Raw genomic sequence first — 14,304 nt, 5'->3', positions numbered from 1 at the left:
GATTTATGGTGGTCCTACTATGGCCCTCAGGCGCCTTCTTTGTGCAGCCTGGTCAAAAACAATGAGCAAATGCAGGTTGGTTTTGGGTGCAGGAATTTTGGAAATAATGTCTACATACTCACTATAATCCCACATGTATTTTGAAAACATTATATCCAAAATAGAGCCCAAACCATTATTTTACCTCCATGGGTTGTGACAGCATATATAGTACACTAGAGGGCAGTACACACACAGTAACTCTTGCATAAACAGCCATTGAACAAGACAACGTAAACCTAAATACTCCTATTAAGTTTACAATAGAAAACAAGTCGGAGAAACCATATGGGTGCTAGTTTGCAGATTTTATCAACCTCTTGTCTATGTGATATTTGATATACAATTAATATATTGCCAGTTTCTTTTTCTGCTCAAATATGTTGCGGTGATTGTTTAAGAGCAAGAAATGTCATGTCACCTGTTTACACTTTGGGCAGGGCTGAGTTTGACCCTGAGTGGACTCTTATTAGGCAACTTAAATGTAGCATGTGGCACGAGATTGGAATTTATTGCTTTATAGTACAGTATAGAGAGAAGCTGCAATTGATTTGTGAGACAACTTTATTGGAGACATTATATCAGCATGGTGCCAACAGTCATCCAAAAAAGGAACAGAAATTCAACAGTGACTGTCTGTAGTTCATGTGCTGACTTGCTAACTCTGGGTAACAGAGGAGAACGGATTTGTTTTAGGGGATAGGGCAAAAGGACTGCATGCACCTGTCTGGAGTGTGCTAAAAGTTCCTCTTTATTTAAAAAAACAAACAAACAAACAAGTCTGTATTATTATTATTATTATTATTATTATTATTATTATTATTATTATTATTATTATTATTAGTATGTGTATATTCTTGTACCCTTTGCTCAAGCAAGACAACCCATTTGTGATTTACTGCATAGCTCTTCTATTATCTTTCTGTTATCTTTCCAATGGAGAACTTTTCCTTTGTTCATAATAATTCATATGTACAATGCTGCATTGATTTGGAGTCATGAGGGTACAGGACATGGAAGCCATAGAAAGGTTATTAGACTTTTCATGTGTTTAAAATAGAAAAAGCACTGAAATCCTAAATAAAGAGGTGGGTCTTACTTGTCTAGTATAGTAAAACAATTCTTAGATTTAATTTAAAAAACTGCTGATTTAAAATAATCACACAAGATAGAAAGTGAAGAGAAGACTTCTACTGATTTAGCCCAAGTATGCTGTATTAAATTAAAGTCAAGGTTTTTTTCTTCTTAACACTAAATGAACTGCAGATTTTTCATAGCACTATTTATACAAATGGAAAAAAACCAACAAAAAAAACCACTTAAATCCAAAATAAGAGAGGTGTGTTTTGTTACCAGTGTGGTAACACAAGTCTGCATTGCTTTTAAATCATAAGGCCACGTGACATAAAGGTATGGAAATTAATCCAAGAGTTTTCTTTAAAAAAAAATCAATCTTGGCCAAAATGCAAACTCATTGTAGGAACACCATAGTGTGCGTGACCCCTCCTGCGAGGTCATATGTGAATAATCATAGACCAACGGTCTTTCAAGTTTCTGCCTGGTTGAGAATGCTATTCTCCTCTTCCTCTTAAAGGGACAGGGTCTATATTTCGTGTATATTTCGCCTCTCTACAGCTGCAGGAAGCATGCGTATCTCTTTAAAACCCGCATGACTGTTTGTGGAGAGGAACGTGGGCTGTGTGTGAGTCGGTGCTGTTTGGGTCTTTAGCATTCTCATACCCCGCTGTCGACCTTTGAATCTCGGGGCCCGGTAGGTAGGCAGCTCCGCCGTCCACGGTCCCAATTGGCTGAGATCTTTTCCGCTGCACACAGCTGCTTCCTGCTGCATCTGGTAGCCCAAACAGTGTACACACACAGACTTACAGAGTGTTTTTCTACACGCACTTTGAGAGTGTGCACGATGTTGCTAGAGCCCAAAGTCCCTCAGTGAGTGGCGCGGTCTGTTATCGTAATGTTTGAAGATTAACGAGGTTATCGGTGTCCTGTAAAACACATCTACTGCAAGCTGTCAATCGGGAAGCGGGCAGAGGAGGCGGACTGACTAGGAGAAAGGAAGCTCCCGCTGTAGCTGCATCGGACAACTGCATAGCACGGTGCCATGGCCGAGAAGCGGATGTCACGCTGGTACTTCGGTGGGCTGGCGTCCTGCGGGGCCGCCTGCTGCACGCATCCTCTGGATCTACTGAAGGTAACCCTTCGCTGCTATGTGCAGAATAGCAGGCCTGAACACCAGATGTTTACAAAACTTACAACACTACATTACAGACTACTACTAGGTGAACTTACAGTTATTCAACTCCTGACGATTATCATATTACTGTGTGAGTGCTATTGCCGAATGAGCTTCTCGTGCCATACTCTGAGGGATCACATATCTCTGCTATGGCATCAATCTCTATCAGACCGAGCAAGGCTGCTCAAATATAGGGCACAGGTTAGGACGTGGTAGCGGGTTAGCCTGAATGACCTTAACTGCTATTAATGTAGCAAACATAATATAAAGACATAGATTCATATTAAATTTATCAGAATGGCTTAATGTAGCCTAGATTTCAGATACATATTAGGGCAGTTTCTGAACATATATAAAATATAATAGTCGACTCACACTCCACAAATGTACTGACTACTCAGTTTAGTCGACAGAGCTTTACATCAGTTTCTCCATATAAATCAGCTAAAGCATGGCTTTGAATATTGTGTTTACCAGAAATGTGCTCCCAACTTTCTTGGGAATATGTTGTATTAAAAAAAACATACATGGCAAAATAAATCTTTGTCTACCAAAACCATTAATTGGTTGACATATCTACCAATTTATATATAATAAGGTTAATTCTAAAAGGCAGGAATGTCTGTGTGTGAGAGGGTTTTTCTTGGGTCATGCATGTTCACTCTTGTTAATCGTTGGCTTGCTGTGCTGCACATGAGTAAGCCCGTTTATCGCAACCTAATGCCAAAATGCTTCCCGCTTTATTTGCGCCTCTCCTTTGGTTGTAGTGCAGTGTGCCCCACATGACCCTCAGAATGTGAAATGCCCCTCAGGCAGTTTTGAGATGTCTAACCCTAACCTTAAACTCTAATTATGTCTGCTGTATGCCCTCGAAGGTGCTTCAAAACTGCCCTAACTTGCTTTGTTGTTTGGTGAGGCCAGATACATTTAAGGTATAATTAAACCACGAATATATTTTTCTGTTGGGTGCTGTAGTTGCAGTACTAAGCTAGCTAACTAAGCAAGTGAATTCCACCATAAACTTTTACAAAAATGAAGAAGAAATTCAACAATAATAGGATAGAATAATGGATGGTAAGGATATTAGCTCCCCCCAAATCTAAGTAATTTCTCATTTTCAATCCAAATAATTGATGCTTACAAAACGACATACCGGTAATAACCAACACAGTTAGCGAAATCTGTTCCCACCAGTTTAAAAATTCTCGAGTGTGACACAAGGCTTTTTATGAGAGCTAAATTGCCAGATTGAGTGCACATGATCTGGGTCAATGGGTGGGAGTTAAATGCAAAGAACTATTGTGTGTTTTTTAGTAAGTAAGACTTTAGAGTGTGGACTCCTCTATAATCTATAAATCCAATTAACTTTTAGAGAGCATTTCATACATATTTGTGTTGTTGGTAGCTTTTGAATCTTGATTTCTTAAAGTGTAGTTATGGTGAAGGGTTCTACCAGAACTGTTACATTAGCAACCCTGACGAAATTTAAGAGATTTCACCAGAGAGGCAAATGGTGACAATGTAGTTAACAAAGCTTAGAGAGTTGCTTCATAATGCTGCACAGTTACCATATTCCTGTGAAAGCTTACAGAACGGCCTCTAAATTTAGAAAGCCTAACATGTAATTTGAAAGAGGGAATAATTATGTTAGTGTGGTTTACAGCAGGGAAGTAGGGCTTTACCAAACACAGATATTACATTGCAAAGATTGCTTAGTCATGGTGTAGGGATTTCTTTTTCACTGATAACCCAGATATCCATTACACTCCAAGACTGCCCTATTGTTGTTATCCATCGACAGGTTTTGTTTGACCTCAACTAAAAAGACAATCTTTCAGCCAGACACTTGTCAACTAATCTATCTGGTTGTAATATTTCACCACTGTGTGCGCGTGTTCCTCTACACATTCGCTTGCTGATGGCTTAACGCGTTTGCACAACAGATTTTGGTTCCTTTTTATCAGAGCTTTAAGGATTATACCAGAGTTTTTACTCAATATGTCTAGATTAAATTCCCTGAAATCTTGTAGTATTTTAAGTTTTTATTCTAATGAAGCCTTGCTCATAAAAGATTGTGCCCTGTTATCTGAGAGAATTGAAGATTTCACTTTGTAACACCATCTAATGGAAAATGGAAATGTTTTTTTGGCGGTCCAACATTTTGAACCAGATTTGAATATATCATCAACTTTTGGATTGATTTTGCTCCTGAGAGGGATCCTACTGACTTTTTTACGGATAGTTTTAAGCTTGAAAGCGTCATTCATAAGGTCTGCACAGATAAATATGAAGCTACACTAATATTATTATTTTACTTTTACATATTGTAGAATTAGATCTTAGTGGTGTCTGGGTAGGATTGTTTCCTCACTAGTAAAATCTAAAGGTTACCAATAATTCCAGAGCATTGTAAAGTCCATAAAACAAGATGTATTGACAAATGATAGATGTCATTATGAACATTTATTAATCTAACACAAAGTTGCGCATCAATTCCGATTTGTTGGGATTTTGCCGTTTAACCTTTAACACTGTTACAAATATCTTATGATCAATGAATCTCAGTAAGAAATAATATATATATATATATTTATGTTTAAAGGTTAGTGATGAGATGCTAAAACATTGTTTTTTGAAGATGTCCTTAATGGCCTTCAAACTGAGTTACTGATTAGAACAGAGGACAAAGGCTACGTTATAGAGTTGCGAAGGCGTCTGACAAGGACCACACACACACACACACACACACACACACACACACACACACACACACACACACACACACACACACACACACACCTTAAAAAATAGGTAAACTTGTGAATGGGTCATAACCTATGCCCGTGTGACATTACTCTCTTCCTCCTCACTGTGGTCAGTTTTACTCTGCTTGTGAAATTCCTTTTTGTCTGTGAAGCATTTTCAAATCAGAGTAAATACAATTCACAGTGATGTCATTAAGGGTCAAATCTATTTATCAGTAAGCCTGCGTTACAAAATGGAAGTGTGGAGTCTGAAGTCATGGATGTTTACCAGACAGCAAAGGGTCTAATTAAAAAGGGTTTTGAGTTGCATAATGGGATGTCTAGGATCCAGTGATTTTTGGACTGTTAACCAAACTAAATAAATATGTCTGGATATCTTGCTCTGCTCAGACTAGTTGTTTTTAGTTGATTTTTTAAAAATGTTTTTCTATCAAGTCTCCCAATATCATGGAAGTGCTGAAATACCATTTTAAGAGTTGACACGTTGACACATCGAGTTGAGATTACATTAAACTACATAGCATTTAGCTGATGCTTTTTTCCAAGCGACATACAATAAGTACAATAAACCATAAAGATACATATTAAGGACAACAAAAACAGTGCTGACATCTTTACTTCAAACAATATCATTGTAATGTAAGTGCTGGTGCTTCAGTAAAATTCTTTAGTGCGTTTTTGATTAATCGCCAAGGTACAAGCGAACAAGTGGGTTTTCAGTTTGCAAGGAGGCTCTCCACGGTCCTAATATCAGTGGGAAACTCTTCCACCATTTTGGAGCCAGTATAGCAAAAAGGAGTGTCTTTGTTAAGGTGTACCTGGTTCCCCTTTGCAGTGAGGAAGTAGCAAGCCGATTGGAAGATGCAGAGCGAAGTTGACCAAATATATTTGAAGGGAGGTCTCACATTACCCCCCAAAAAGTGATGTTGCTGTGTCAGCCCCAACAGAACCACAAAGTCTCATGTTTATCGATGTGCTGTGTCTGTGTTCTGTCAAACCGTTTCTTTATTATTTATGTCACTTCAGTGCCACATTTGTATTGTAAATAACCCCAATGCAAACATGACTGTATTTCCAGGTACACCTGCAGACGCAGCAGGAGGTGAAGAAGAGGATGATGGGGATGGCCATTCATGTGGTGAAGAGCGATGGTGTGCTGGCTCTTTATAGTGGCCTCTCTGCCTCCCTTTGTAGACAGGTATGTCAGTTTGCATGCCTAATGTTCATCTGCCTTTGTTTTTGACATGTTTGAGATTAGTTGTTTTTTCACCTGTATCTGACCCGGTAAGTGTCACGGAGGGTGGCATCCTCTTTTGTGAGCGAGACTTGACCAAGATGGTATCAATATAAAACCAGGCAACAGATTTTTTGTTGGATTTTTTCATCTTTTGTTTTTCTGACAGAAATTTGAGTAAACAATAATGTAGTCATGGTTTTGGTTGCAGTGAGAGAATTTTGACTGATGACATACAGTGGGGCAAAAAAGTATTTAGTCACAGCCACCAATTGTGCAAGTTCTCCCATTTAAAAAGATGAGAGAGGCCTGTAATTTTCATCATAGGTATACCTCAACTATGAGAGACAAAATGAGAAAAAAAATCCAGGAAATCACATTGTAGGATTTTAAAAGAATTAATTGGTAAATTCCTCGGTAAAATAAGTATTTGGTCACCTACAAACAAGCAAGATTTCTGGCTCTCACAGACCTGTAACTTCTTCTTTAAGAGGCTCCTCTGTCCTCCACTCGTTATCAGTATAAAAGACACCTGTCCACAACCTCAAACAGTCATACTCCAAACTCCACTATGGCCAAGACCAAAGAGCTGTCAAAGGAGACCAGAGACAAAATTGTAGACCTGCACCAGGCTGGGAAAACTGAATCTGCAATAGGTAAGCAGCTTGGTGTGAAGAAATCAACTGTGGGAGCAATTATTAGAAAATGGAAGACATACAAGACCACTGCTAATCTCCCTCGATCTGGGGCGCCACGCAAGATCTCACCCTGTGGGGTCAAAATGATCACAAGAACGGTGAGCAAAAATCCCAGAACCACACGGGGGGACCTAGTGAATGACCTGCAGAGAGCTGGGACCAAAGTAACAGAGGCTACCATCAGTAACACACTACGCCGCCAGGGACTTACATCCTGCAGTTCCAGACGTGTCCCCCTGCTTAAGCCAGTACATGTCCAGGCCCGTCTGAAGTTTGCTAGAGGGCATTTGGATGATCCAGAAGAGGATTGGGAGAATGTCATATGGTCAGATGAAACCAAAATAGAACTTTTTGGTAAAAACTCAACTCGTCGTGTTTGGAGGAGAAAGAATGCAGAGTTGCATCCAAAGAACACCATACCTACTGTGAAGCATGGGGGTGGAAACATCATGCTTTGGGGCTGTTTTTCTGCAAAGGGACCAGGACGACTGATCCGTGTAAAGGAAAGAATGAATGGGGCCATGTATCGTGAGATTTTGAGTGAAAACCTCCTTCCATCAGCAAGGGCACTGAAGATGAAGCGTGGCTGGGTCTTTCAGCATGACAATGATCCCAAACACACCGCCAGGGCAACGAAGGAGTGGCTTCGTAAGAAGCATTTCAAGGTCCTGGAGTGGCCTAGCCAGTCTCCAGATCTCAACCCCATAGAAAATCTTTGGAGGGAGTTGAAAGTCCGTGTTGCCCAGCGACAGCCCCAAAACATCACTGCTTTAGAGGAGATCTGCATGGAGGAATGGGCCAAAATACCAGCAACAGTGTGTGGAAACCTTGTGAAGACTTACAGAAAACGTTTGACCTCTGTCATTGCCAACAAAGGGTATATAACAAAGTATTGAGATGAACTTTTGTTATTGACCAAATACTTATTTTCCACAATAATTTGAAAATAAATTCTTTAAAAATCCTACAATGTGATTTTCTGGATTTTTTTTTTTCTCATTTTGTCTCTCATAGTTGAGGTATACCTATGATAAAAATTACAGGCCTCTCTCATCTTTTTAAATGGGAGAACTTGCACAATTGGTGGCTGACTAAATACTTTTTTGCCCCACTGTAGGAACAGGTTTGTGGTTACTTTTATAATGAGATTTGAATACATTCATATGTTGCTGCCTCAGTGTGATGGCTGATTTAGAATGTGGAAATATTGACATGGGAAATTTTCATTCTATTGTTACCAAAATGTTAGTTTTTGGGTTAGTTTTAGAAAAGTTTGAATCACAGCTAAAACATTTAAATGGTTGTGTTGCCAAAGGCGCCTCCTAGTGATTGAAGAAATTACTTTTTAAAATGGTGAAAACAGTGAGAGATACTCATTCTTTTTTCCTCTCCTCTCCTCCCAGATGTCCTATTCACTCACTCGATTCGCCATCTATGAGACGGTGAGGGACATGATGGGCAGCACAAGCCAGGGTCCCATGCCCTTTTACCAGAAGGTCCTGCTGGGAGCCTTCGGAGGTAGGAACACACATATTCTGCCTCCCTTCTCCACACACACACACACACACACACACACACACACACACACACACACACACACACACACACTTGCAGTGTAATCCATACCAGATTGTGTGCCAACCTTTTTTTCTGCCAACAGGTTTTACTGGAGGATTTGTAGGCACGCCTGCAGACATGGTGAATGTCAGGTAACATTACATTACCATCCAAACAATGATTTATATACTGATTATTTAACGGGAAAGCACCGCTGCTGTCAAAACTGTTTTCCTTCTGTCATTTCACCGGACATACGAGACCTTTTCTTCTGGATTTGTATGCTCCACTTCTGGGTTGCTAGGAAGTGTATATGCTCTTCTTAAGCTCAAACACAGAACTTCCTAAACCTGTTCCATTGTGCAAAGCAAAGTCTCTTTGCTTGTATTACAAAAGTTAACACTAAAATGGCATCCAAAAATATGAGTGCAGATCACGTTCTGGACAAGAATACCATTTGCTACTGTTGGGCTAACTTGGGTATTCAGATGTATTTTTTTTACAAAATGAGGAGATGCTTCAACTGTCTAAATGTACCACTCACACTGGTTGGACTTTCTCAACTATCTAAATTATGCGTTTCTCCCCTGTAACAAAAATCAATTACTTTCTTTAATTTAATATAGGATGCAGAATGACATGAAACTACCACCAGAGCTGAGGAGGAAGTGAGTGTTGTAACTTGCTATAGATTAAAAAAAGTTTAGATCCTCTAAATCTCTTTTTGTATTTAAACCCTGCATAATTCCCTTTCAGCTACAAACATGCCATCGATGGGCTCTTCAGAGTCTTCAGAGAAGGTAAATCCTTGAGCAATGTGTGACTTTGTGTAAAGCAAACTGTTGGATCATGTCTGACCTCTGACTGTCTGGTCCCGCAGAGGGTCTGAGGAGACTGTTCTCTGGAGCCACCATGGCCTCCAGCAGAGGAGCCATGGTCACTGTCGGACAGGCAAGTCACATACTGTATATTAAAGCCTTTTTAAATTCCCTGCAGGTGTTAAACGGACCCGAGTGATGTTCAGGCTAGTGAAGAGGAACTGTCTGTTTCTATAATCACAATTTAGATAAAGTTTTCTCTTAAATACACTAAGCAGGCTTTTTATGATCATGTTAAATGCTATGTCCATTTCAGAATCCATAATCAATCAGAATCTCCTTTCATTTAGCTAATGGTATCAATTGAGTTAAAGTAGAGGTATCTCAATTATTAATGCTGAACCAATTTAACAAATTATTCCTGTCAAACAATGCATAATGCATGACTCCATATAACCTCAGCCTCAGTTAGCTTTGTGAAGTCGGTGTTGGAGAGCAAGCCCAGAGGTTCTAAACTTTTTATTAGTTGAAAAAAGTCAAGAGTTTTTGTATGGATTAATTGTTGAAAAGCCAATAAGGTACACCATGAAGTGTAAGGTATGTTTTTTGAAAGCTGCCTGGAGGGAGCTGAATGTATTACAGAATTTCTCCTCATCATGATAAGGAGCATCCTATGATTCCATAGTTACAATGCAAGTGGAATAAAGCAGTTAGTTTTTCTTCATTATGTTCATTACTAGACTTTAATGATACATAGCTGCAGATATACAGATGCTTTTTTAGTCTGTTACACAGCACAAATAAAGTGTTGGAGGAGAATGTGCTTAACTGTCTGACACAAAGTAAAACCAAAGCGTTACCATCAACTAACCCCGCCGACCGATCCATATGTTCAGTGTCTCTTATTCAAATTAGATCAGATTCATGATTCAAAGATTCATTGTCATTTCATATACACAACTACGGTGTTGTCATACAAAGACTCACTTGGGTCACAGGTTTCTCAACAGGGCAATTACAAGAAATACATTTTTAAAAATATAAAATAAACAAGTATAAAAAAACGCTTAGTACCCAACATCTTCAGGAAGTTTTAGCCAAATTTGCTGCCGCACCAAACGACTCGGTATCAGATAAAACGATAACATGTTTGTTGTATTTCTTCAGCTTTTTTTTTGTGATTAACAAACTTATCATGTTATACCTTACTACCTTGTATCGTCATAATGTGTTGTACTTACTGGGTTGAAACATGCTGAGATTCAGTTTTTTTTGTTCTGTGGATGATATTCCAATGATACTGGCATATGAGCTAAAATTCACAAGAGTTTGGGGTACTCTTAAATCATAAATAAAGTTGTTAAGGGTTGGTGAGTCTTTGTTTATTATCATGACATGATTTTCACACAGGTGATATAACTCAGTCTCAGAAGTCACCTCATGCTTTATATTTTGTGGCTCATTGTTCAGTTATTTGAAAGTGGAGCTGTAGTGAAACATTAGCAATGTGTGTTCAGTTAGCTTCAGGTAGTAAAGAAATGCATCATTGAAATGGCACAGTTTATTTTTTCCCCACCTTCAGTTGGCGTGTTACGACCAGGCCAAGCAGCTGGTGCTGGGCACAGGCATGATGGGGGATAACATACTCACACACTTTCTCTCCAGCTTCATCGCTGTGAGTATCAGGTGTTGTTCTTGTGTTGTGTGGCTCAGTGTAAAGTTTACACGACCCTTTAAACTAATGATCTGTTTCCCCGCAGGGAGGCTGTGCTACATTCTTGTGTCAGCCTCTGGACGTACTAAAGACGAGGCTCATGAGCTCGAAGGGCGAGTACACAGTAAGTGCACGCCCCCCCCCCCCCCTCACCCTTCATCACTGTCTCCTGTAATCCCTTTCCCTTTGTCCATCCCCCCCTCATTCCTCAGCTTTTATTCTCATCCAGTGTGTCTTTCTCTTTAGGGGGTGAGGCATTGCATACGAGAAACTGCCAAGCTTGGTCCCATGGCATTTTACAAGGTAAAATCTACACAATATAAGAACACAAGACTTTTTAAATCAACGGTTAAAAACAGCAATATATCTAATTAGCATGCGTTAATCAAACTCTATAGAATCGAGTCCAACAAACTGTTGCATGTTGTCTTTTTGCCAACTGTAAAACATACTATTGATAATATTAGTATTGGTTGATGGTCTTTGATGAAGTCACAAGACAACAACTCCCCTTTAGCCTTTCAGCTAACGTCCCTCTTATTTACAAATATTGACCCATTTCTCTTATTTTGTTAGCTTGAAAGCTGCCAGTAAGCTGTAGCATCAGAAGCGGTTCAACACTGTACCTGCACTTATCAAATTTGGATGCTTTTGTGAAGCTAAGCACCCGTTACTGCATGTGTGCTATGGTTTTGGTGCACCTTTTGTTTACATTGTCTCAAAATGCCTCAAATGCATATAGACCCTTTAATGTGTGAGGCAGCATGTTTGATGCAGCTCCAAATGACTTAATTCTTATTTTAAACAAAAAGTAATGCCACCCCGTCTCTCCCCCCCCATTTCAATTCTGTCCCTACAATAAAGGCTCTGGTTGCCATAACAAAAATGTTAAAAAACTAAACGAAAAGCAAAACATCACATCAATATGATTATGACGGCAAAAGCTGCACTTGATATTAAAAGCATACTACCTGCATGTTAAATGTGAGATAAATGACCTCCATTTACAGAAGAGGACAGTTTTTTCACTGCACTGAAAAAGTTGTGTATTTTCTGTTGGACAAAATCATGTTTTGAAGAAAGGATTTTTTTTTCAACGGATTTAGAACAAAAAAATACAATAGGGTATCTTAAAATTGATAGATGTAAATGGGACAAAACTACAAATCATAATTTATTTCCATTTATTGTTACAGGGTCTCGTCCCCGCAGGGATCCGCTTGATTCCTCACACAGTGCTCACCTTCATCTTCCTCGAGCAGCTCAAGCAAAACTTCGGCATTCGCATCATCTCCTGAGTACGCTCTACGACCCTGAACCCCAAACAGCCACACCCCCCTCCCGTCATCGCTATACTCTTGGCATTATAGGCAAAAAAGGAAGAAAGGGAGTGGTGCACAGCTTATTTAATGTGCTTGTGCATATTCCCCTTCTCTTCTTGCTCTACCTCTATCTCACGACTAATAATGATGTTGATTTTTATGGGCACCAACTTCTAGAAGGTACAATTACAGTAACTATGGTTTTCTCTATCAGCATAGATGTTAAGAAAAAAACATGCTTATTGTAAAATTGCTTCAAATTTGGAATTAGAATGACCTGGCAAATGTAGAAAGAAGATTATAATTAGCTCGAGCAGATGTCCAGTATAATTTCAGGTGGGGTTAGTTTGGGACAGGATTACATGTATTACTGTATGTGATCATTTAAGGAGCTATTAATCTGTCAAGACAGACACTAAATGTTGACTTTTAACTATTTCCAGTTCAGATGTTATGTTTTAATTTCAGCAGTTTCACCAGTGGTGTACAAAGCCTTCGGAGCTAACACAAGTGTAATCCCCAGTTGTTGCTTAAAAAGTGCCAATAATGTGTCTCCCACTAATACTTTATTAGTGTCCAGTTATCATATAGCAGAAATCCAACATGCTTACTAACGCAGTGTAGTCCTGTAGTGCCATTCTTTCAAATCTATAGTTCCCAGAAGCCATTACTGAAACACGACTGAATGCTGTTGTATGTCATTACATAGTAATCATTCCCAACAGTGGTGACCAAATGAGATGCAACCTGGATTTCACAGTTCACTGAATTGATGTTTTATAACTGGAACTACTATCAGGTTAAAATGTCCTCAACTTTTGACCCAATTCTCCTTTTCTTCATTCCTCTGTCATCATTTCACTCTGAAATGTTTTAGAGAAGAGGACCAAGCTTGTTTGTCTTGTGTTTTTAAGTAAGTCAGGCGTGTGTGGAGGAAACTGTGAAGCGAAAGAGAGCAGGCTGGTTAAATCCTGGTGAAGTTAGCTTTTTCTTTCCAGACCCAGTGAAATACTGTACAACCACTTGATCTCTTAAAAAGTTCTTACTGTTTGAGTAGAGATGCCTGTAGAGGACCACTGGACTGTAAAAGTGTAGATGTAGCATTTCCATCCGTTAAATAACTGTTTCGTTTAGCTGAATGCCTGTCAGACTTTATGACTCAGGATGCTACTGTTTTATAAGGCACTTTATTAAAATCCCTGGACTTGTACTTACTAACTGCTGCGTAGAAACACATGCTGCATACTGTAACAGGTTCATGTTTTGAATCTACAATGTTAATGCCAATCTTAACTGTTACTCTTCATAGTACGATATGTTTGGCCTTTTCGATTCAATGCTTTTCCTGCGCTGTGCCTGCTCTGTTGACAGAGACCTCGTCGAGTCATGTTGCCCTAAAATCTGTCCTCCAGAGGGCAGTGTAGGAACGTGTAAACAATACCATTGCCAACAACTTAAATGAATCCTGAAAAACCTTTAACCATGGATGAGTTTAACAAATAAATAAAACAACCTCTGACTGTAATTATGCAGGTTCTTATGTTCAGGCGTCCCTCAATAATGTGAGGCACTGATCAGCCATAGTAATCAATGTTAACCCCAGCTTTATTTATATGCACAGAAATTAAACTGGAGGGACCCTCAGTGCTGGGTGTTGTAAATGTATATGTTGTAGATCACTTACTAATGATTTTGGAATTAAAATACTAATGGCAAATATATTTATTTTTTTGTTATTTTCCACCATTTACCTTAAAGCACTTTGTCAGGTATAAACTTTGATTTTGCTAGGAAACCAGATTGGATGTTAATCGTACTAGATTCGTATTTGAAAATGATTATTTTTTAATTTCATAAATCTGCTTTATGGTCAGTTTAGATCCATGTCATTATCAAACTGGAA

At 39.0% G+C, this 14,304-nt stretch overlaps 1 protein-coding gene across 1 annotated transcript; it reads left to right on the top strand.

Moving 5' to 3' along the window:
• Nucleotides 1-1,706: 1,706 nt before the first annotated feature.
• On the top strand, nt 1,707-14,118 carry slc25a10b (solute carrier family 25 member 10b). The gene is made up of 11 exons (XM_063883598.1): nt 1,707-2,248; nt 6,137-6,256; nt 8,394-8,508; nt 8,651-8,699; nt 9,174-9,215; nt 9,304-9,347; nt 9,428-9,498; nt 10,948-11,040; nt 11,126-11,203; nt 11,326-11,382; nt 12,276-14,118. Exons 1-11 carry the CDS (start codon nt 2,159-2,161, stop codon nt 12,375-12,377), a joined length of 861 nt encoding a protein of 286 aa, XP_063739668.1. The 5' UTR covers nt 1,707-2,158; the 3' UTR covers nt 12,378-14,118.
• Nucleotides 14,119-14,304: the final 186 nt, after the last annotated feature.

This window comes from Eleginops maclovinus, chromosome 5 (genome assembly GCF_036324505.1).
Source record: "Eleginops maclovinus isolate JMC-PN-2008 ecotype Puerto Natales chromosome 5, JC_Emac_rtc_rv5, whole genome shotgun sequence".
Classification (NCBI taxonomy): domain Eukaryota; kingdom Metazoa; phylum Chordata; class Actinopteri; order Perciformes; family Eleginopidae; genus Eleginops; species Eleginops maclovinus.
Note: the sequence above shows the minus strand (reverse complement) of the source record. Positions and strands in the feature narration are given on the sequence as shown.